This window comes from Cnephaeus nilssonii (genome assembly GCF_951640355.1).
Source record: "Cnephaeus nilssonii genome assembly, chromosome: 17".
NCBI lineage: Eukaryota > Metazoa > Chordata > Mammalia > Chiroptera > Vespertilionidae > Cnephaeus > Cnephaeus nilssonii.
In genome coordinates, this window is record NC_137088.1 from 33,621,701 (window position 1) to 33,643,898 (window position 22,198).

The 22,198-nt window shown below is 51.8% G+C and overlaps 1 protein-coding gene across 1 annotated transcript in view; it reads right to left on the minus strand.

Annotated features, from left to right (window-relative positions):
- Positions 1-20,535, minus strand: part of GRIP2 (glutamate receptor interacting protein 2) — a gene marked incomplete at its 5' end in the record, with an annotated part of 76,788 nt that extends 56,253 nt beyond the window's left edge. The window contains one exon of the mRNA XM_079794367.1: positions 20,481-20,535. Coding sequence (XP_079650493.1) covers positions 20,481-20,535 — 55 coding nt within the window. The remainder of the gene's footprint in view (positions 1-20,480) is intronic.
- Between the last annotated feature and the right edge of the window lie 1,663 nt (positions 20,536-22,198).

The window sequence follows — 22,198 nt, forward strand, 5'->3', positions numbered from 1 at the left end:
CTCTGGTGTCAGCCGTTACTCTTAAGGAGTGCCTGTCAGATCTCCATCTCTAAAGTTGGCTCATGTTAGAGGCGCAACCACTACTGAGGACCATTCTAAGAAGGTCACCATGGGAACCAAGGAACCCTCAGAGCCACAGTCTACACAGAGGCGAAGCTGCCTTCAATGCCTCCCACCCCAGCTCCCAGAGTGAAGAGCAGTAGACAAGATCAGCCGCTGGACAGAAACCATGGACTCCAGCCAGAGGCGAGGGACTTGGTGCCTAAAGAACAACAGGTTGTGGCTGAGAGAAGCTAGAAGGCCAGCTGGCAGTGGGGCTGGTGGAGCAGAAGCTCCTAATGGGCACCATCAGGAAGTGCACAGCTTGTTCGAACCACAGATATCTGCCCTCCAACCGTGGGGGATGATTCAGAAGGATCTGGCAGGGCCCCAGGTTCTGTCTTTTTAAAGCTCACCCGGTGATTTCGATGCACAGCAAGAGTAGAGGCCTTCCTCTGAGTGCATCAGAGTCCCAGGGGAAGCCTTGATAAAAATATAGATTCATGGAAAAAAAAAGAAAGGTCTGACAATACCGAGTATTGGTGAGGATGTGGAGTAACTGGAGCTCTCATACATTGCTAGTGGCAATGTAAAATGGTACTGCTTTGGAAAGGAACTTGACAGTATCTACTGAAATTTTAAAATATGCATATCCTAAAATATACCTCAATAAAGCTGTTAAAATATGCATATCCTATGGCCCAGTGATTGCACTTGCACTTGAAGGCATGTACCCTAGAGAAATGTTGCACCGGCTACCAGAAGGCATGTTCAAGAATATACATGGCAGTATTATTCCTAAGAGTAAAAAAACTGGAAACAATCTAGAAGTCCATCAATAGTAGAACAGGTGCATGAAAATGGTGGTGTATTCATGCAATGGAGTTCTACACAGCAGTGAAAAAGAATGCACTGCTGCTGCACACAACACAGTGGATGGATCTCAAAAGCATGACATTGAGCGAAAAAAGCTAGACAGAGAAGAGTGCACACTGTGAGATTCCACTTATGTGAAGTTCAAGAACAGGTGAAAACAAACTTTAACCCTTTGCACTCGCTTGCTTTTTTCTCGATTCCTGCTACCGATGCTAACCGTGTCGAGTCACACTCGACATCCGAGTGCAAAAGGTTAATGTGTAGTGATCTATATAAGGTGGGAATAACGTAAAGAAAACCAAAAGAGTGATCACCCAAGATATCAAGAAGGTGGCTACCTCTGGGTAGAAAGACGGAGGGGACACACTTCTATGGGGCTGGCAATGTTCTATTTCTTAACCAGGGTGGTTACAAGGGTGTTCATTGTCATCATTCTTTTCACTACACCTCTCTGTTATACCCATGTGTACATTTTATGATCTATCTATACTAATAAAAGGGTAATATGCTAATTAGACCAGGAGACCTTCCAGACAAAGCCATGGTGGTGGGGCTGAGGCAGAGGCGGTTAGGGGGCGATCAGGCCGGCAGGGGAGGGCAGTTGGGAGCGAGCAGGCCAGTGCGGGGGGGGGGGGGGCAGTTGGGGACGAGAAGGTGGGTCGGGGGGGGGCATGGAAAGTTGGGGGAGAGCAGGCCAGTGGGGGAGGGCAGGTGGGGTTGATCAGGCCAGCAGGCAGGCAGGTGAGCGGTTAGGAGCCAGTGGTCCCGGATTGCAAGAGGGATGTCCAACTGCTGGTTTAGGCCCAATCCCAACCGGCAGTTGAGACATCCCCCAAGGGGTCCCAGATTGGAGAGGGTGCAGGCTGGGCTGAGAGACACCGCACCCCCCCCCATGCACTAATTTTGTGCACTGGGCCACTGCTTTTAAATAAAAGGTGAAAGAAGTGTTTTCTGTCTAACTCCAAGCAGTGCTGATTCCTCAGGTCTGGGTTGGGGCCAGGGGAGGAGCATTTTAAACATGCCCCTCACCCAGGAGATTCCGATTCCCAAGGTCCTGGGCCATGCCAGGGTCTAAGACATATGCTGACCACATGCCAACGTGAGGAGCCCAGGAAGCCAGCCCCCAGGCGGTAGGTCCCACCTCCAACGCAAGCTGGGCCATCGCCGGTTTTGAGTGATGAGTAGACCAAGTAAGAGCCAGGCGTCCACCAGCACAGAGGCCGGCCCTCAGAACGTCCTGCCGAGGCCGTGCCCAAAAGAATGGCCCTGTGGGCTGCCTGCATTACCAGGAGCTCTCGTGGGCTTAAGGAGGGAATTTCTAGAGGGCCACTCTGGATGCAAGGAATTCTGGAAGGGAGGGTGGCACGGAGTTCACCCGTGCTGGCAGCCTGGTGTGGCCAGGCTGGGCTGACAGCCCTTTAAGGAAAACTAAATGGATGAGGAGGAAGCAATTAAGGGCTGTCATCAGGAGGCAGCTGGCATCTGTCCGCTGGGGAATCTGCTGAGGCTGTTATCTGCTCAGAGCCCAGGTGGGGGGGAAGCACCTGACTGGGGAACCTTCAGGCCCACGGAAGGTGTGAGAAGCCATGGAAGATGTGAGCCTTGTCTTATCAGCCAGGACGGACTGGTGCAAGGCAAGCCGGTCTTGAACCCACAGGAGGAAGTGGGCCGGTCTTGAACCCACCAACAGCCCCTGATTTGTTGATCGCCTGCTAAGAGCCGAGTCCCAGGGCAGTTCTGAGGATAGGAGGAGGACAGATGGGACCCACAGCCATGGGGCTCATGGGTAACTGTGTCATAAAACGTGGTGAGCATTTCAGAGCTCAGGATGGCCCTGTGAGAGGGTATAACAAGGAGCACTAGGCTTTCCTTCAGAAAAGGTGCTTGGAGTAGGCCCTGGCCAGGTAGCCCGTTGGTTAGAGCATCATCCTAATACACCAAGGTTGTGGGTTCAATCTCCGGTCAGGGCACATACAAGGAACCACCAATGAATGCACAAATAAGTGGAACAACAAATGGATGCCTCTCTCTCTCTCTCTCTCTCTCTCTCTCTCTCTCTCCCCCTGCCTTCCTCCTTTCCTCCATCCCTCCCCCCCCCTCTAAAACCAATACATTAAAAAAAAAACAAGAAAAAAGAAGAGGTGCTTGGGGTGAGTTCTGCAAGATTAGAGGGAGCCAGAGAACAAGCCCTCCCCATCCCACCCCAGGCAGGGAGAACAGCATGGGCCAGGCCCTAGGGTGGGAGTAAGAACGAATACCCGCCCCCCCCCACCCCCCAGTGCTCTCACACAGTGGACACGGCTCCGGGGCTTTCCTGCCTTAACTCAGTTCATCCTCATGACCACACTCTGACGTGGGTGCTATTATTCCCATTTTACAGATGAAGAAACTGGGTCACAGAGAGGTTAAGTGACCGGCACAAGGCCACACAACTCATCAGCAGCAGAGGCTAAATTTGAACCCACTGTGCTACACGGCCTCTCATTTGGCTCGTTTTTCCCCAAGAATGGAAAGGAGGCTGGCGTGGCTGGAACCCAAAGAAATCGGAGGACAGCAGCGAGAGAGAGGGTGGAGAGGGCAGCAGCGCCGGGCCACATGGGAGGACGCGCACTTGATCTTGGCAGCGGTGAGGAGCCATTGAAGGTAGGAGGCCGGGCTGGTATCAGATACATGTTTTAAAGGTGCTGCCCGGCAGGGTACAGCCGAATAGTCAAGCAACACTGGACCATCAACAAACACCTCCTCCTTCCGCACGGACGGAGCACCGCATGGCACCACGATCTTCTCCCCAGACGGTGCGGTCCATTCTGACAGCCCCACCCCGCCCACCCACTAGACAAGGACATCTCAAATACAAGGGAAGAAATTTTCCCAACTTTGACTAACATGGGGAAGCACTTTCCGGCACAAGCCCCAAAGAGCCCTTTAAACCTTTGATGAATCCTCTACACGGCGCAGTTAAGCCACTTCCACGTTTCTCCGTTGCCGTTTTTGCTTTATTGAGGTCGGCTTCATTGAGATGGAGTCTTTCCTAATTAAGATTTGTAACGAAGACCTGACTCATCAATCAGCGTCTTTGCCCACAGCACAGACTACTGATCGGAGACAACTTCTGCCTCCGTGGACTTCCCACTCTGGCCATGATTTCTGTCAACTGCAATTCTCTCGGGTCAGATTTGTGCAAATCTTAATTTGGCATGGAAATGTGATTATTCTGTCAATGTGTAGATCAATGACTATTTTTACCGTGCACAGTTTCAGCCAATGTCAGTTTTATTTTGTGTTGATTATTTCAGTTTGTGATGGATTGGATTGGAGACAAATGGTCTGTGTTTCTTAGGAAATCCATGAGAAATTGAAATGTTTGTGAGTTAGAAAAAAGAAAAGGAGACTGAAGACAGAGAGAGAGAGAGATCCAGAGACATACAGATGACCACTGGCAGAGACTGACAGGGAGAGACAGAGAGACACAGAGACAGAGAGATGCAGAGGGGGAGAGAGACCCGTGAAATGTCAGCTTAGCTCTTGCCAGTTCAGCAGAGACAAGTGGCAGTGTCCAAGCTCGTGGCCCACAATACTCTGCTTCCTCTCCAATCATCGTCTGGACCGCTCAGCTCCAGGCCATTGCACCGCCTGGAAGGCCCTTCCCTTCTTTACACTCTGCTCAGGGGTTGCTCACTTCACTGCTCAAGACAGCTTCGTCAAAATATGGAAAATGGTCACTCAGATTATATCGCAGCAGACAGGACCCCATTTTGACCCCAGGGCAGGTACTGGCCAGCTAACAACAAACACCCCAGGACCCAATAGAACCCTTCTTCCAGCACCTGGAGAGCTGCTGACTCTACTCTGTGCTGGATGCAGGAGTTGCTTCCCCCAATCTGGGGATCCTGCAGGGAGGACTGTCTCTCCCACCAGCCTGGGACCCTGTGGGGCAGGGGCTGGGTCTGACTACCTCTGTGCCCCAGCACCCAGCACACTCACTTATGAATAGTGAATGAAAACCATGCCTAGGTCCTGGTGGCCCCAGAAGGTGCTTCCCACCCCCGCAACCGCCCTCCCCTTGCTGAGGTCATGTGGCCCCTCCTGTCTCCTGAATACCAGCCTTAGGTGGGAAGGGACAAATATACCTTTACTAGAGGCCCAGTGCACAAAATTCATGTATGGGTAGGGTCCCTAGGCCTGACCAGCAATCAGGGCCGGCCTGTGGGACGACCAGTGTAGTAATTAGGGGGCCCCTGCTGGCATCTGCCTTGGCCAGCCTGGCGCTGCCCACTCGCCAGCCCCACCCCCGATCGCTGGCCATCCCCACTCACCAGCCTGGCGCTGCCTGCTCGCCGGCCACCACCAGTCACCTCCCTCTGTGGGGTGATGGGGCGGGGGGGGGGGGTCCACTGGCACCTGCCTTGGCTGGCCTGGGGCCTGCGGGCTGGGGGCAGCTCTTGTGTTGAGCGTCTGCCCCCTGGTGGTCAGTGCATGTCATAGCGACTGGTTATTCCACCGGTCATTCCACCATTTAGTCTATTTGCATATTAGGCTTTTATTATATAGAATATTGCCATGTGGTGCTTATTTAAATAAGCACCTCTGTCTCTCTGTGGTGGTTCATTTTATGTGTCAAACAACAGTTTAGATGCTATGAAGATATTTTGTAGATGTGATTGAATTTACCATCAGTTGGCTGAGTGAAAGTGGGTAGGCCTCATCCAATCAGTTGAAGGTCTTAAGAACAAGTACTGAGGTTTCCTCAAGAAAGGGAAATTTGCCTCAAGACTGCAGCATAGAAACTCTGCTTGAGGTTCCAACCTGCTTGGGCTGCCCTAAACATTTCTGTATGCCAGCCCCACTATCATATGAGCCAATGCTTTAAAATAAATCTCTCTCTCTTTTAATAGATAGACAGATAGATAGATAGATAGATAGATCGATCTATTGGCTCTTTTTCTCTGAAGGACCCTAACTGATGCACTCTGAGCCCACTCTCATCATCCAAATGCACTGAGACCCCACAGTGAACATCAATTGTTTTTACCAATCCAACAGCCAGATCCCCTTCTGGTAGCAACACCCTATTCTGCTCCAGGGAGACCCCTCCCTGCCTCTCCGTCTATGTGGTTCATTGGGTTGACCTTGCTTCCAAGGCAGGCATAGCTAGGGTTAGCCAATCAGAGCAGTCCATTCTAAAGGCCACAGTGACATGTGATTCAACACTATCCAATGGGAGACAGCCCCAGGACTTGTGCTGTAGCCATCTGTGCATTCTTTTCCCACCAGAATGTGGAGTAATATGAGTCTGGAGCAAAGGCAGCAGCACAGAGAAAGAGAGACAAGGAATGGAGAGACTAAGCTCTGATGTCATCCTTTGGGCCCCTGGATTCAGCCCCTCCTGAAGCTGATGTGAGCATTTCAGGTCTCTTCCTCACTTGGGCCAGTTAGGGTTGGGTTTCCGTCATTGATAAGTAAAAGCTTCTTGCCTGGAATGACCTCCTCCAGGAGGTTTAAGTAAGGGCAGGTGTTCTTGGCTCAGCTGATAGGGCCTGCATTCTGTTTTGGACACCAGTGTGTGCAAGCTTGGGAGCAGAGCTGACAAGCAGAGTGACAGAGGAAAGGTTGTGAAGGGGAAGGAGAAGGGACCCAGCACCAGGGCTGCCAGGAGGACAGGCTGGGAGAGAGGCTGACCAGGTGAACTTGACTCTGTGTAGCTTTGCTGGTGTGATCTAAGCTGCTCATCTTACCAATATAAGGCCTGATATAAGATCCCCTCATCTCTCCAGGGAACAGACATCTACACTCCCACCCTCAGTGCATGGAAGTCCCACTGCTCCACTTCTGCACAAACACTCGGTATGGTAAATCTTTTTAATGCCAGTGTTTTTGGTGGGTCTCTCCTTTTAATTTCCATGTCCCTTTGTGAGATGCTGTTGAACATCTTTTCAAAGGTTAACTGGCCATTGGGGTCTCCTTGGTGGAGCACCTGCTTAAGTCTCTTGTCTAATTTTCTATTGGGTTGTCTTTTTCTTGTTGACTTATAAAAGCTCTTTATACATTCTGGATATAAGCCCTTTGTTTGCTAACTATATATGCTAAATATGGCTGCAAGGTAGACACAGAGCGAAACCACGGGCCACTCACGGGACTTAGGCTGACTGAGGTAAGTCTAAAAGAGGACTTTGGAGAAGTCACGAAGCCTTTGCAGCTTGGGTGGGTTAGGAATCTCTGAGCCTCATACCTAGATTACATGAAAGACTCGAGCACAGGCCGGGAAGAGCAAGAAAGCAGGCAGGGCAAAGGAGAGCGAGAGGGCCATCATGTGTTTGCCCGAGCCAAGAACTGGGCCAGAGGTGTCACCTGCTTTATCTCACTGTGCCCTTACAGCCCTGGCCTTTCCTGAATATGGCAAACTTTTGTTTTGTTAATCCTCACCTGAGGATATTTTTTCCATTGACTTTTTAGGGAAGTGGAAGGAAGGTCGGAAGCTGACAAGCGGGGGGGGGGGGGGGGGGGGGGGGGGGCGGGGGGGGCGGGGGGGGGGCGGAGGCCAGACATCGATGTGAGAGAAAGACATTGACTGGTTGCCTCCTGCATGTACTCCAACGGGGCCTGTGATTGAACCTGCAACCCAAGAGCATGCCCTTGACCGAGAACTGAACCTGAGACCCTTCGGTGCACAGGCTGATGCTCTAACCACTGAAAAACACTGGCCAGGGCTATGCCACACTTTTTTGCACCTCAGAGTCACTGCAATTGCTGTTCCCTCTGCCTGTGCAGTTCTTCGCAGGACTGATTACTTCTCATCGTTCAATTATATGCTTCATTGTCACCTCCCCAGAGAGGCCTTCCCTGAGTACTGCAGCTGAGAGGGACTCTCCGCCCCGCTCAGTGCCCTGACTCTGCTCCATTCATTTAAATTTCAAGACCTGTCATTAGAGTGCACAGCTATATGTTTCATGGTGCTTGGCTGGCCCACACTAGAATGTAAGATCCATAGGGCAAGGTCCCAGTCTGCCTTCTTCACCACTGTATTCCCAGGGCCTAAGGCAGTGCCTAGCACATAATAGTTGCTCAGTAAACATTTGTTTGAGATAACAGACAAACCAGTCTCACAACCACCCTGTTAGGTAAATACCAACACGGTTCCCATTTCCCAGAGGAAGGCACAGAGACTAAGAGAAGTTGGGTAGCTTGTTCAAGGTGTGAGAGGAAGTAGCAGAGAGAGAGTGGAATCCGGTACTTCTGACTCCATGGGCCCCCTCTGCTCCTTATCCCCACTCTAAGGTTCTTTCAGCAGTCCCATGAATTGTTACCTTGCCTTATAACTGGATTTCCTGGCTCCCTGATGAGCTGGGTGAGAGGAGCAGGGAAGAACAGATGCAGTGGGGATTGTGTGAAGACCGGGAACCTGCCAAGAGGCCCATGCACGAACTTGAAACAGGTCAAGTTTGCAAAAACTAGGCCCACCACAGTGGTCAAACCGTCTCAGGAGATGGCCTAAGATGTCCAAACCCCATTCAGAACAGGAACTCCTTGATGGGAGCTCACCACCTCCCAGGGCAGTCCAGTCCCCTCTTGCCCAGTTTGGAGCTGAGCCAAGGGTGCTGGGGCTTTCCTCAACCTGACCTTGGCTGGGAGGCCTGGAGAGGAAGCCCAGTGCCTCCTGATTTGGGAATTCTGCGCGCTGCTGGATATGCGGCAAGAAATTGGGTTAAAGGAGGAATAATCAGCTCATTAACCCCCTTGCCAGACTCCACAAGCACACAAAGTCTGCTTCAGAGCTACGCGGCTGACTGTCACTGCCTGCCTGCATCCGACTGCAACGGCACAAGTGAGATATTTTATTTATGCATCGTACATATTTATTAGGAGGAGGTAAATAAATTAGCTGCCTGCCATCTGCAGCCACCAGCCTTTGACAAGTTCCCTCCCTCCTCCTTTGCCTTGGGAGGGGCCATGCCAGCTAAGCTCTGGTCCTATGAAAGAAGGAGCTCCTTTCCTAGAAAGATTTCCCCCAGGGTTTGAGTGGCCCTAGAATTACAGTTTTTCTGAGAGGAAATGGATATCAGGTACTATTCTAGGCCATTTGTCAACAGCTGTTCGTCCTAGCAAGCCTGGGAGGTGGGCATAACGTCATCCTCATTTTATAGATGCACACACGGAGGCTCAGGGAGGTCAGGTCACTTGCCCAGGTGAGTGGAGACGCTAAGCTCAAGGTAGGGGAGGCCCAAAGACTTGGCGATGTGCTGGGGAGGAAGGCTGGACCAGGAGTGACCATATTCCCGCTGGAACTAGTTGCTGTGGGTTTCTGTCTGGTCCTTGAACTCTCCTGGCCCTTCTTTGTTGAATGTGAAAAGAAAACACCACAGGACAGAATCCACAAGGGGGCTGTGTGACGAGTCAAGTCACCACCCATCCGAATCCTGAGTGGCCTTCAAGGCACCCACAGAGGCTCCTATCGCTGCCCCCTCCCTCCCGCCACCGCCATCCTCCTTGAAGGGGGCCAAGACAGCTTCACACTCCTGCCCAGGCTCACTGTGCGACTCTGAGCATATCAATGAGCCTCTTGGAATCTCAGTGTTCTCCTCTGTAAAATGAAAAAGCAGCTGGACCAGGTAGGGCTCGGGCTGGGAGGAAGAGGACCTTACAGGTATGGAAAAGTCTGTGAAGCACAGGTCTGGTGGGAGGTGGGGGGCTGGCTGGGGCCCAGGATTAAGAGGAGGAGGAGATCCCAGAATGCCTTATGGTGCTACAGAGTCCAGAGAGGGGCTGTGACTTGCCCAGAGTCACAAAGCCATCACAGCCATCAGGAGTCTTAGACCACCTGCCTCCGGGCCGTGGAGGCAAAGCCCAAGGCACCGAGCCCAGCCCCATCCAAGCTCAGCCCGGATCTGAATCTTTTATGAGGTCCTGTAAATCTCCCACGAATCACTTTTGCCCACAGCCTGCAAGCCCTGCCTCCCTGCCTCGCCTCCCTGCAGGGCCTTTAGATTAAATTAAGTGCGGAATCCAGTGTAATTGCTTTTGGTTTTCCCTGAGGGCCACCTGCCACCTCCCTCCAGGGTACCTACAGGGCACTCACACACACCCTCCAACGAACATTATAGAGATTTCTAGATAAAATATTTCTAGATAAAGTATTATTTTTAAAAATGTTCGATTTAGTATCTTTGGAACTGTTGTTTGTGAGCCCCCACTAGGTGCCAGCACAGCCTCCCAATAGCTCCAGGAGGCAGAATCGGTCCATTTCACACAGAGGGACCGCTTAGGGCAAACACAGCCCTTTGGGCTCTCAATTCCGGAGCCAAGGGAGTGAGGGGGAACTGCTGATATGCAGATCCAGCTTGCCCTAGGGCAGCTGTGGGAGGGAACAGGTGTGAGCTGCAGCAAGGAGGCAGGTCAGATTTCAAGGAGGCCAGACAGCATCCCCAATGCACTCTATGCAGCCAGCAAGTCTCATCTCCTAACAATAACAGCAGCTAGCTGGCTCAACCGGGTACCTACCGTGTGCCTGGCACTGCAAGGGTTTCCCATGAATCTCAGAAGACACCTAAACTCCTCCCTCAGGCCTGCAGGGGCCCTGCTGGCTTCACACCACTCCACTCTCCTGCAACCACACTGGCCTCCATTCCTCCAATACACCAGACCCACTCTTGCCCCAGGGTCTTTGCCCCTGCTGTCCCTTCCATCTGGAACGGCTCCTCTCCTGAATCTTCCCTTGGCTGGTTGCAGCACAAATGTTACCTCCTCCAGAAAGCCCTCTCTAACTACTCCATCACCCTCTTTTATATCCTCCTGTTTCCTTGGCTTCTGAGCAGCACTTTCCACCTGTGAACTCTTATTTATTGTTCCACCTGTTTGTGCCCTGTCTCCCTTGCTGCCTAAGTACAAAGGCTGTCTAGTTTACGACTCTATCCCAGCAACTTGGAACAGAGGCTGCCATATGGCAGATCATAGTTCAACAGCTGGAAAATGAATGAAAGGAGAATGAAAAGAACCAACCTGCACAGGGTCTGAGTGCCCAGGCCAGGACACAGGCAGGAGGGAGGCAGCACATGCCTGGGGTTTGGGCAAGATGATGACAGCCCTTCCCTCCCCACTGCAGGTGTGTTCCCTAAGTCCAAGGTGCTGGAGGAAGGGACTGGCTTTCTACAGGGAGTGGAGAGGCCTCCTGGGTTATGGTAAGGGAGAGATGGCCTAGAATATGAGGAATAGCAACACTCCGGGAGATTATGTGGCCATTAACAATGACAAGCGTAAGGAATAACATCTGCAGGGAGGAAAGGCCATGCAGAGTTGCGTTACAGGCTGATGATAACCACAGCAAAGCCGGTTCTTACTGTGGCCTTAGTTATAACAGCCAAATGCTGGAAACAACCTTGTTATCCAACCGAGGGGGAGTAGGGAAATCAACTGTGCCTGGAACAGCCACTCCATGAAGCAGTCCACAGCTAGAATAAGCCAGGGAAATGCTGACCCCATAAATCTATGGGAAGAAAAAGCAAAACACAAATCAGCAAATGTAGCACGATTTCAACAAGAATAGATAGTGGAAAAAATATTGGAAGGAAACGTACCAGAGTGGCCCTGCATGTTGGGTAGATGGAAGACAATTTTAATTTTCTTCTGGTCTTTCTTTCCAAAAGGGTCTATGTTTAACATAATTACATGCTTAATCAGAGAGAATGTAATTTAAAGGGATACTTTTTTTTTTTTTTTAATAATAGCAAGAGGCCAGGGAAATGTATACAGATTAGTGCTGTATGGTGAAGGCGGGACGTTGCAATATCTTAAAAAAAAACAAACTGATATTGCTATGTTTAATTATTTAAAATAGTTTAAAAGCCCAACAAACATTTTATAAGGTTTTTAAAATTCAAAACATGAAAGTGGTCAACAGGAAGGCTGAGAGACCAGTCCCAGCTCAGGCATGAAGTGGGGCAAATCGCTTCTCTCTCAGCCTCGAGTCTCCTGGTAGGTAAATGGGTTAACCATCCTTTGCCTCCCATTGTTGTTGTAGGATCCGGGCCTCTATGGAAAGGGGTGTGCCTGTGCCCGGGCACTTCGTAGATGCTCAGTAAATGCTGGTGCCCTCCGCCCTCTAAGCAAGGAAGATCCCAGCCAGAATCCTTCCAACTACTACACTCCCAACAGGTAGGCAGACCTTTCCCACTTACTCCGGGGAGGCAGCCTCTCCTGGGAGGCCGGGAGACCACAGTGATTTACACCCTCTGGGGGCCCAGCCTCACTATAAAAATACAGCTGCCTCCACCCTGTCTGCCCCCCAGGACTCCACCTACCCAGAGCCAGCTGCCCGTAAGCACCCAGACATAAATCTTGAGGCCCAATTCCGTCCGCTTCACAGTAGTTTAACATACTCTCTGCCGCAAGACTGCCTGGGTTCAAATCCCAGCTCTGCTCCTTACCTGCTGTGTGGCCTTGGACAAGTCACTTAACCTGTCTGCCTCCGTTTCATCATATGAAAAGTGGGATTACTAACAACACCTACCTCATAGGGCTGTTATGAAAATTAAAACTGTTAATATATAAAGCACGTAGACCCTTAATACCTCTTGGCTGCTATTATTATTGTTAACTTCACACACTCTCATCACCACAGCCCCTATTGCAATGCCACTCTTCAGTATCATCTCCCTCCCCATTTCTTCAGGGGCTTCCACTTGTACAAAGCACTCTGCACATTTCAAACCACTTTCTCTTCCACTTTATTTCTTTGCATCCCCTTGGAGCAGGATTATTTCCTGATTTTCCTGAGGAGGAAACTGAGGCCCAGAGAGATCAAGCAAGTCACATGAGAATTGTTCACAGAAGCCAGACAGGTCCCAGATTTCTACTTCTAGCCCAGTGCACCCTGGGACACCCATCCGGCCACTGGCATTCATGTTTGGTGGCTACTCTGCATGGCCCTGAGGGTGTCACATCCACAAAGCAAGCTGAACACATAGGAGGCATGGTTCTACCACCGAGTAACTGGGCACTCCCTCATTGTGCCAGTCAGCATCCCAGAGGTGCGCCCCACACTATAGCTGGCAAAGTCCTCTCCCCCTGTCATCTCGGGATACTCACAATCACTCCTGTGGCTGTAACACTTCTATTTTAGAGAGAAGAAAAGTGAGGCCCAGAAAGGCAAAGTGATTCATACATGGTCATACAGTTTGGGAGCAGCTGTGCTGGGCCGGAAGCCAGCCCTGTGTGACCTGAGATAGAGGTTTGTTTGATGAATGGAATGGGATGGCAACTGCACACCAGCCAGGGAGCGGCTTTTCAGCGCAATGGGGAGCCCCTTGCACACCAGGAGCTCAGGCCAAATCAGGTGCCCTCTGAGCCTCACCATCCCTGTCACCAGGCCACTTAGGGAAGGATGTGAATGTGGTCAACCTGAAGCATCCATCTTATGTGAAAACTGCTGTTTGAAATTTTAACCCTGCTAATTGGCTTCTGTAAATTCTTGCTTGCTAAGACTACTCCCACTTCAGCGAGGCCATTAAACTTTCCCCAGACAAGGTTATCCGTGCTGGCGCCAGGCTAGGCCTCTGGTTGAGGTCTCAAGGCCCAGCACATACGGGCTCTTTAAGAACTTGCAAAAGGGGCCGGAAACACTCCATATTTGGGAGACAAAGAAGGTAAAATCATATAAACAGGGAGAATTCCTGCATGTTGGGGTCCAGAATTTGAGAGACATTTTCCTCTGGACCCGCGCGTAATAAACGTAACTCCATCTCTCTGGTATTGCTTTGTTCTTCTTCGGTTTTCTGTAACAAACCCAGGGCATGGCTCACAGTAGCTGCTCAACAAAGGCTGGCTGCTCCCCCTTCCTCCCTCTATTTTATTCACCACTCACTCAGTGAGCACCTACAGGACGTCGGCCTCTGCACGGGGCACTACAGACCTACAGATCTGACGGGGTTCCTGCCCCCATGGAGCTCTCTGTCTAGTGGATGGGACAGATGAGCAAACATAGTTGCACTCCTAAACGAGAGGAGCCAGGACAGAAATGTGGTGGGAGAGACTCATTCTGTCACATTGGGGTCGCGGAGTGGGGGGTGGGGGTGGGTGGCAACAAGAGTTGCACCTTGGCTTGGCCTTGGGGTGGGGACTAGAGGAAAAAGGAATTTGCTGGGTGAGGAAGAGGTTGGGGAAGAGGCACTCCAGGCAGAGGTGGCAGCCTGCGCAAAGGCTCAGGGGTAATCTGTGCATGATTAAGGCGGGAAGAAAGGTTACCGCGGCCAGATTGCGAAGGACCTGCAACACCGGAGGCCTCCAACTCCAAAGGGGGTGTGGCTTGGCCCTCAGAATCTTTGCTTGAATTGGTGTTTCACATTTAAAGTTGGGAGACAGTATGTAAAACTCTGGATTTTTAGCTTCTCTAGAAAAATCAGAAGATCTGGCAGGCTGAGCCAGGACTCCCACAAGGCCTACTTTCTGGGTCAACATTATCCCCGAGGCGCATTTCACTCCCTTAGTTCACAAATATTTATTGAGCAACTGCTATGTGTCAGGTAATGTGCTAGCTACTGGGAATGCCGTGGAAAATAAAATGACTCAGCCATGACTCTCATGGCATTTACATACTAGTGGGGGAGAAAGGCAATAAACATGACACACGGTACATAACATAAAATCAGGCAGTGAAAAGTGCTGGGAAGAAAAAGAAAATTATGGGGCGAAGGGCTGCTATTTCAGATAGGATGATCAGGGCAGGCCTCTCGGAGGAGGATTTTGCAGGGATCTACATGAAGAGAGTGATCCATATACACACAGTCTGGGGCAAAAGAAGGTTTACAGTTGTTCATATGGAAAATAAAACAATAACACAAGAATAAATAAATAAATAATACAAGAATAAACTCCGTGTTGCAGACTCACAACCGTAAACCTACTTTTGCCCGCCCCTACGTAAGGCAGAAGATCAATCCAGCAGAGGGAACAGCGAGTGCAAAGGCCTTTGGCCTCCTTTATTCGTCTTCTGGGTCACTTGGGTTGTCCTACTGGCATTTAAGTGTAGCCCCCCCCCCCCCCCCCCCGGCACCGCACTGTAAGTAATGGAGCACAATGAGTAATTTATAAACAGGTGAAAACCACCCCCAGATGTGTGTTTTAGAAAATACCTCTGACCAGTGCTGGGGAGATGGAAAAATTTCCTAAAAGTATTCCATAATTTTTCCCCTCTGGGAAAAAAAAATCTTTATTAGGATGACAAGGAAGAGGCAGAGAAGGTTCCTCTAACATGGAACCTTAAAACTTAAACCCAGACAAGAGAAGCCAGGAGTGGGAGCAGGGAAATCCTTATTTCCTTTCTCACCAGCTGTGTCACCTGCACAGTGGACGTCAGGAGGGGGCGGGGGCGGGGGGAGCAGTGTGAGAATGCTAAATCTTCTGCAGCCTGGAGCTGTTTGGTTGTTGTGTTTTTGTTGGTTTCCAAACCTACCTGAGGCTGCTGCTTTAGAAAGTCAACAACAAAGGAAACACTGTGATGGTTTTGTTTGTTTCCCCATCCCCAAAGTGTAGATTCCTTGTCCTTTTACCCACAAAGTAGAAAATAAAGAGACACTATTGTTTTTAAAGGAGAGAGAAGAAAAAAGTAGATCTACAGTCTTATGCCGTCCTTCTCAGTTGGGATTTGGCGGGGGTGGGGGGGTGATTTTGCATACTAACATCACAGTCCACATCATGGAACATAACTTCCATCACTCAAAGGTTTATTTGCATTTTTGAAGGTACAGGAAGACATTTAAAATCAGCTCCAATGTTGACACTGCAGTTATTAAAAGCAAACAAAAAGATCCTTTCCAAAGTCTGGCTAGTTCTCCTGAAATTTATCGGGGCCCCACTACCTGATTTAAGGCAATGAGCAGATGTTTCACAGCAGGAAGCACATTAGCTCCAGATGTCACCGCTTTGTTCAAGACATGCGCACGCACGCACTGGCAACCACACATACATATACACAGGGCTTGGGGCAGCGAACATTCACAGCTCCCCTTCCGGCACTTGGCATGCCCGCATGGACCATTTGTAACCTCTGTCTGCAGTTCTGACAGAGAGATGAGCAGCGGGAGTGAGTAGCCAATCAGATCCTGCCCCATCGTCTTTCCATTGTCTCCTAGGTAACCAGCAGAGGGCCACATTAGTTAGCTAGGTACCACCACACATACACACACACACACACACACACACACACACACACACACACACGCATTCCCCTAACAGTCCATTAATTGCAGACACTGGATGCACCTGTCAGAACCCTGGACAGCTCTCCAGGGTGGCATTCAGTGCCTTTGGTTCCTGCCTGTCTGGCAGCCTCATCTCCTACAGCTTTCCCACTTCTGCTCCTTTACTCATGCCATTCCTCTGCCTGGCATGCCTCTCCCCTCTGCCATCTCTATTGATCAAAACCTTGCTTGTCTTCAGAGCCAGCTCAAGTCCTTGATCAAGACTTCCAATGGCTCCCCTAAGAATAGAATCCACACTCCTCCCGGTGCGCTGATCTAGCTCCTCAAACCTCATTGCTCATCACTCTCCCTCTTCCTCACTCCTTTGGGTTCCTCCAACAGGTCAAACTGGTCCTCCCCCTACGACCCTCTACTGACCAGAGCTTTTCTTGGTACTTGCTGCTCCCTCTGCCTTCACGGCTCTTCCTTCTGCTCTTGGCATGGCTGCACCTTCTTGTTCTTTAGTCTCGGCTCAACAGCCACCTTCTCGAGAGGCCTTCTCTGATCACCCCAGATCACCCAGCTAAAGAAGTCACCTCCCCTGGAGCTCGCCACCACATCACCCTCTGCTCCTGTGTTGTCTTCATCTCCCTGATGACTCTGAAACTATCCCATCCCTGTTTATTTGTCTCTGTCTTCCCTTCTCCCAGGATGTAAACTCCATTACAGCAGGGCCTTTGTCTTGTCCATGGCCATATTCCCAGCCCCCAACACAGGGCTCAATAAATATTTATTGACTGGCTAAAAAGTCATTTCCTCCTCACTGCTTCTGTAGTTCCCCATCTCTCTAATAAGAGGGTTGGACGTGATGACTTCTATTAACCCTCCTGGCTGATATTCTAAGAGTCCATTAGGGAGCAGAGAAGACTGGCATAAGGAGGGAAATTAACCAGGCCGCACCACGGGAAAGCTCTGCTGGTAGGAATCTGACCTCGACTGGGTCACAGCGCTCTCCTCCTCTGAGCAGCCTCCCTGAAAGGAATGTGCTGCTCTTTCCACTTCACATCCCCCAAGCCCTAGGCACCTTGAACTTTTGTTATCTGAAGGACTGGGGACAACTGGAAACTGAGGACTGGCTTCTTGCACAGAGATCATCAAATACTGGGGAGTGGGAAGGGGGGTTGCGGGGGGGGGGGAGCGGTCCTCCTGAAGTAATTACTGTGGTGAATAGAATAAAATGTTGTTGTCTTTAGGACGGTAAAATGTCAAGGTGGAGGTTCATTAGAACACAAGTCTCTCTCTCTCTCTCTCTCTCTCTCTCTCTCTCTCTCTCACACACACACACACACACACACACACACACGTCTCAAAAACATCATGAAGCTAGAGTCACAGAGTTCCCAATCCCAGTGGCTGGCTGCATGTGTCTCTCTTCAAGGGACATGACTACTACTTTAAGTTCTAAAAGCTGCAGAGTGATCCTGACACGTGTGCTGTGTAAGTGTGTGGTGCACATAACCCAAGCTTTTGGTCAGCCTCATTGGGCAAGGCTAGGTGATGTATTCAAATAGCCACATGGTAGACACAACCATGGGTCCCCCAAACCCTAGGAGTGGAGAGCCTCAAGCTGGCCACTCATAACCCAGAAATCCACCCTTAGTCCTGTTCTCCACTGATCAACGCACCAGATCATTTCCCTAAATCTGAAATTACAGTGAATGTAAAGATCAGGAAAGGAAGAGCAGGGTTAGTATTTGTCAAGCACCTATGTGCCAAGCTCTGTGCTAGGATATGTTAACATTGACTCTTCAAGAGCACCCTGCTAGGTTACCCTTTCTGCTTTATGGGTGAAAAAAAAAAACAAAACAAAAACACAAAACAACAGACACTCAGAAGAATTAATTAGCATGCCCAAGGTCACAGAGCTGGCAAGAGGAGGCGCCTAAGTTCGGGACATGAGTCTGGTCTCCAAGCCCACTCTTCTTTCCCTAGAACCTTACATTACAACACAGAATAAGAAGATAAGCTGGTCTTGTTCAAAATGTCCCTCCCCCTGGCTAAAGCTCTTCTCCGAAGATGCCAGGTTTAAGGGCCTATTTCTTCATCTCTGTCACTCTTGGGCTTGGCTGACCTACCATGAGCCTCTCATCAAGCTGGATCCACATCCCAGAACCTCTCATTTGAGACCCAGTCCACAGGAACCAATTTTCCTGTGGCCCAGAGACAGCCAGGGATTTGTCTCTTTAAAAGAGTAATTTCCTGCTGGCGCGGGTAGATGCACCAGCCGCCCTCTGATTTAGTGCTGAGCTCAAGGATCAATCTCAAGTAAGATTTTCCATGGAAAACTCAAATGCTGGGCACCTCCTGGCCTTGAGGGAGGGAGAAGTGGCCTCCTCTCAAGAGATGTGGCCAGTGGCAGGCAAAATAGCTATCAGTATCACAAGACTGCATGCCTCATACATGTGACATGTGAGCCTCATGCACACCCACACGCATCTCAAATGCATCACCCACATGCCTTCACACACAATTCACATGCACACCATCCACATGCCTCACCCATGCCACACACACACACTTGTATGCATATACTGTGTACAGACACACACACACACACACACACCACATGCACGGAATGAGGGGGGAGGATTGGGAACTAAAGAGCAACTCCCTAGAAACCCCGCAGGACAGGTGTTAGGCCCTCCTCTTAAAGACACAGAAAGTGAGCCTGGGAGAGAGGGAATGACTGTCTAAGATCAGAGCCTGCTTGTGGCTGAGCTGCCCCAATTTCTGAAGAACGGAGCTCAGAAGGTTGGTGGTGGGCACAAGGCTCTGTCAGGTTTCCTTCTTAATTTACTCCACTCTTTGGGGGCAGTTCCATTGAGTAGGGGCACGCCTCCACGATCCTCTCCTTACTAGCAACGTATTCATCTGCCTCCTCCCTTAACCCCAGGGAAGAAAACCTGGGCACCTAAAGCTGTGCCATCAGCACCTACTCCGGTGGGAGGAGGAATGAGTCAGCCCCCTGGGTTGGGCAGAGCTGCGGGCCTGCTAGGGGCTTGGGGCACCAGCTTAGGCCTGATGGGGATCTAAGCAAGACCCTCCACAGGCCCTGCTTCCTGCCCTCAGAACCTAGGGCCGCAGTCGGGGCAGGGGTTACAGACCTGACTCAGCCCTGGGGACAGGACAGGAGGGGCAGGGACCAAGTCTCAATACATCCCACCCCCAAGCCCCACACAGGAACTTGTGGTCTGCGTCGCAAATGCATCCTTTCTCATGGCGCCAGACCCAATTTGGGGGAGCAGACAGGAAGGGGGTAGGGGTGGGGGTTAGACACCACCAAAATCTCGCAGTTTGCATCTCAGCTTTACCACCTACTGGCCGTGTGACCTTGGGCAAGAGGCTTCCTCTCGCTGAGGCTCAGTATCCTCACCTGTAAAGTGGAAAGAAGAATAGCGCCCCCCTGAGCGGGTGGCTGTGAAGGTTAAACACAGAGGCAGAGGTGAGGCGCCAGGACTCAGGGCGCGGGGCCTGTAAGTCCGCCATTGTGACCCCTAAGTGAGCGGGGGTGGGCAGCCGTCATTCCGCCGCACTCCGCCCCCAACTCACAGTCTGGCGATTCTCAATTAGCACCGAATCCGAACTTTCCAGGGTTATGGCCACTGGACGCGGGTCCTTCTTCCCACTCCCTCCACTACACCCGGTTCTGACAACAGGTACAGGGGAGGAGGGGGCCCCGCCGCAGCGCTGCGGCACGGCCGGCCCGGGCCGGGGGCTGGGAGGCAGAGTCTGCCCGCCCCCAAGCCGCCTCCCGCCTTCGGCCTCTTGGCAACTTTGAGGAACTGCAGAGTCTGGGGTCGGCGCGGGGGTTCTCCCGGGCGTGCGAAGGAAAGTTGGGTACCAGCGACTGCAGCCCCGGGATCCAAAGCCCCCGCCCCCGTTCACCCCATGAGCGCCCGCACATTCCGATCCCCCGGCAAACTCGGGGCAGCCAGGAGGCACGTGGTCGCCGCGCCGGCTCGGGCAGCTCCAGGAACCGGACTCGCGGGCCGCTCGGGAGATGCGCCCTCGAGGGTTCGGAGCCTGCGCGCCAGCCCCTGAGGGTCGCCCGGTTCCGGGTCCCATCTCGGTGCGCCCTGCGGAGCTCCCCTGCACGCTTTCCGCGGGCCAGGCTGCGCTCCGCACCCGCTGTCCTGCGGTGACCCCTTCAGGCTGCCGGCTTCAGGTGCGCTCCCCTCCCGCTCCTCAGACGCGGCCGCCTGCCCTTCGCCCCCTGCGGGGACCCTCGCCGGGCGCCCCCCGCGTGCGCGCTTCTGGCCAGCTCAGCGCTGGTCCGCCCGCCCGCCCTGCCCCGCGCTGCGCCGGCGCCCCCCGGCCTGGACAGCCGCCGCGTCCTACCTTCGTCCGGCAGCCGCTGCAGGCAGAGCGTGAGGTTCCTCCGCCAGCTCCGCATCCCGGCGGCCGCCCTGCGGCCCGGCTGGGTCTCTCCAGCCCGGCCCGGGCCCCGGCCCCGGCCCCGGCCCCGCCCCCGCCGGGCCCGGAGGCGCAGAGCAGCGCTGGGGAGGGCCGCGGGCCCGGGGCACGGTGGGCATGGGCGGCCGGGGAGGGTCGGGAGTGTGGGGGCGGCCGCCAGGCGCTCCGCTCGGCTCCCGAGCTGGAGGCTGAGCAGCGACGCTCTCCGAGAACGCGCACTTTCTCGGGCGCGGGGGCGGGGCGGCGGACTCGGGCGGGAGCGGAGAGGGAGGCTGGAGAGGGACCCGACTGGGCCAGAGGCGTATAACCCCCCTGCCTCCCCTGCCCGCCCCCCACCCCCCGTCAGTAACCTCCAACAGCCCCCTCACACATCATCGCCAGTCTCCCCCACCCCCGCACTCCAATTCTCATTCTAGTAACGCTAATCACCACCAGTTAGTCAATGAATGAATGAATCAGTGAATGCATGAATAATAGGTGAATAAGTAAATGAATGAATGAATAAGGATGAGATAATGAATAACTGAGTGAATGAATGAATGAATGAGTTAGTGAGTTGATGAGTGAGTAAATGAGTAAATAAAAGATGAAGAAATATGTAAATAAGTGACTGATGAATTAATGAATTGGTGAATCAATGAATGAGTGAGTGCCCCCTGGCCTCAGGCCTGCAAGAGGCAAAGGACTCTCCACAGGCGCCCTCACCCCTGCCCTGGGAGGGAGGCCTTGGGTTGCATCTTGCAGAGGAAGCAAAGGGGACTCAGAGAGGGAGGTCCCTGTCCTTAACCACACAGCACAGGTGAAGGATAGTGAGGAGGAGGTCTGTCTGTCTGTCTGCAGGCTTTGTCTTCTGCACCCAATCTCAGTTCCTATCCTTCTGCTAGACAGCCATTGAGCTCACCAGATCTCAGAGGTTGAGGAAGAACAGCACGAGAAGGATGTGGGGGGTGCTACCCTCAGCAATCAGATTTGCTTGTTCTTGTGGGAATGAGGTGGGAAATCGGGGAGTTGTAATTAAGATAAAGGAGTACTATGCAGCCAGAAAAAGGAGAAGCATTCTTTGGAAGAGGGTAAAATGAAGAGCAGTGTTTATAATATGCACAGAAACAAAAAGGGGAGGATCTATGTTCATATTTGCTCAGGTATCTGGAAATTCTCTCCAGTGGAAAGACTGGTCTCCTCCAGACGGAAAAAAATCATGTGGCTGGGGGCAGGTGGGAGAGACTTGCTTTTCATTGAATCCCCTTTTGTGCCTCTTGAAATTTGGAACCCTGGAAATGCATCACCTACCCCCAAAAAATAAGTTAAAGTTTTTAACTAAATAAATTTTTACAATACTAAAAAGCATTCATACGTCAGTAAAGGCTGACTCCCCAACCCCAAACCCCTGCCCACCAATCAAATCAACCTATTTACCTGGACACCTTCCCTTTGTCCTCCTGCTCAGAGAAGGAGAGGGTCTTGCTGTCGACAGCAGAGTGAAATATGAACATGGTGGTCAGCACAGAGCACGTTCTACCTCCATGAGTGTTGGGAGGAGAGAAAGTGGCCTCTGCTTCAGTCCTGGGTTTGTCAGTTTTGAGCTGTGTGTCCTTGGGCAAATCTCTTTGAGCCTCAGATGTGCAAACTAGGGATCATCATAA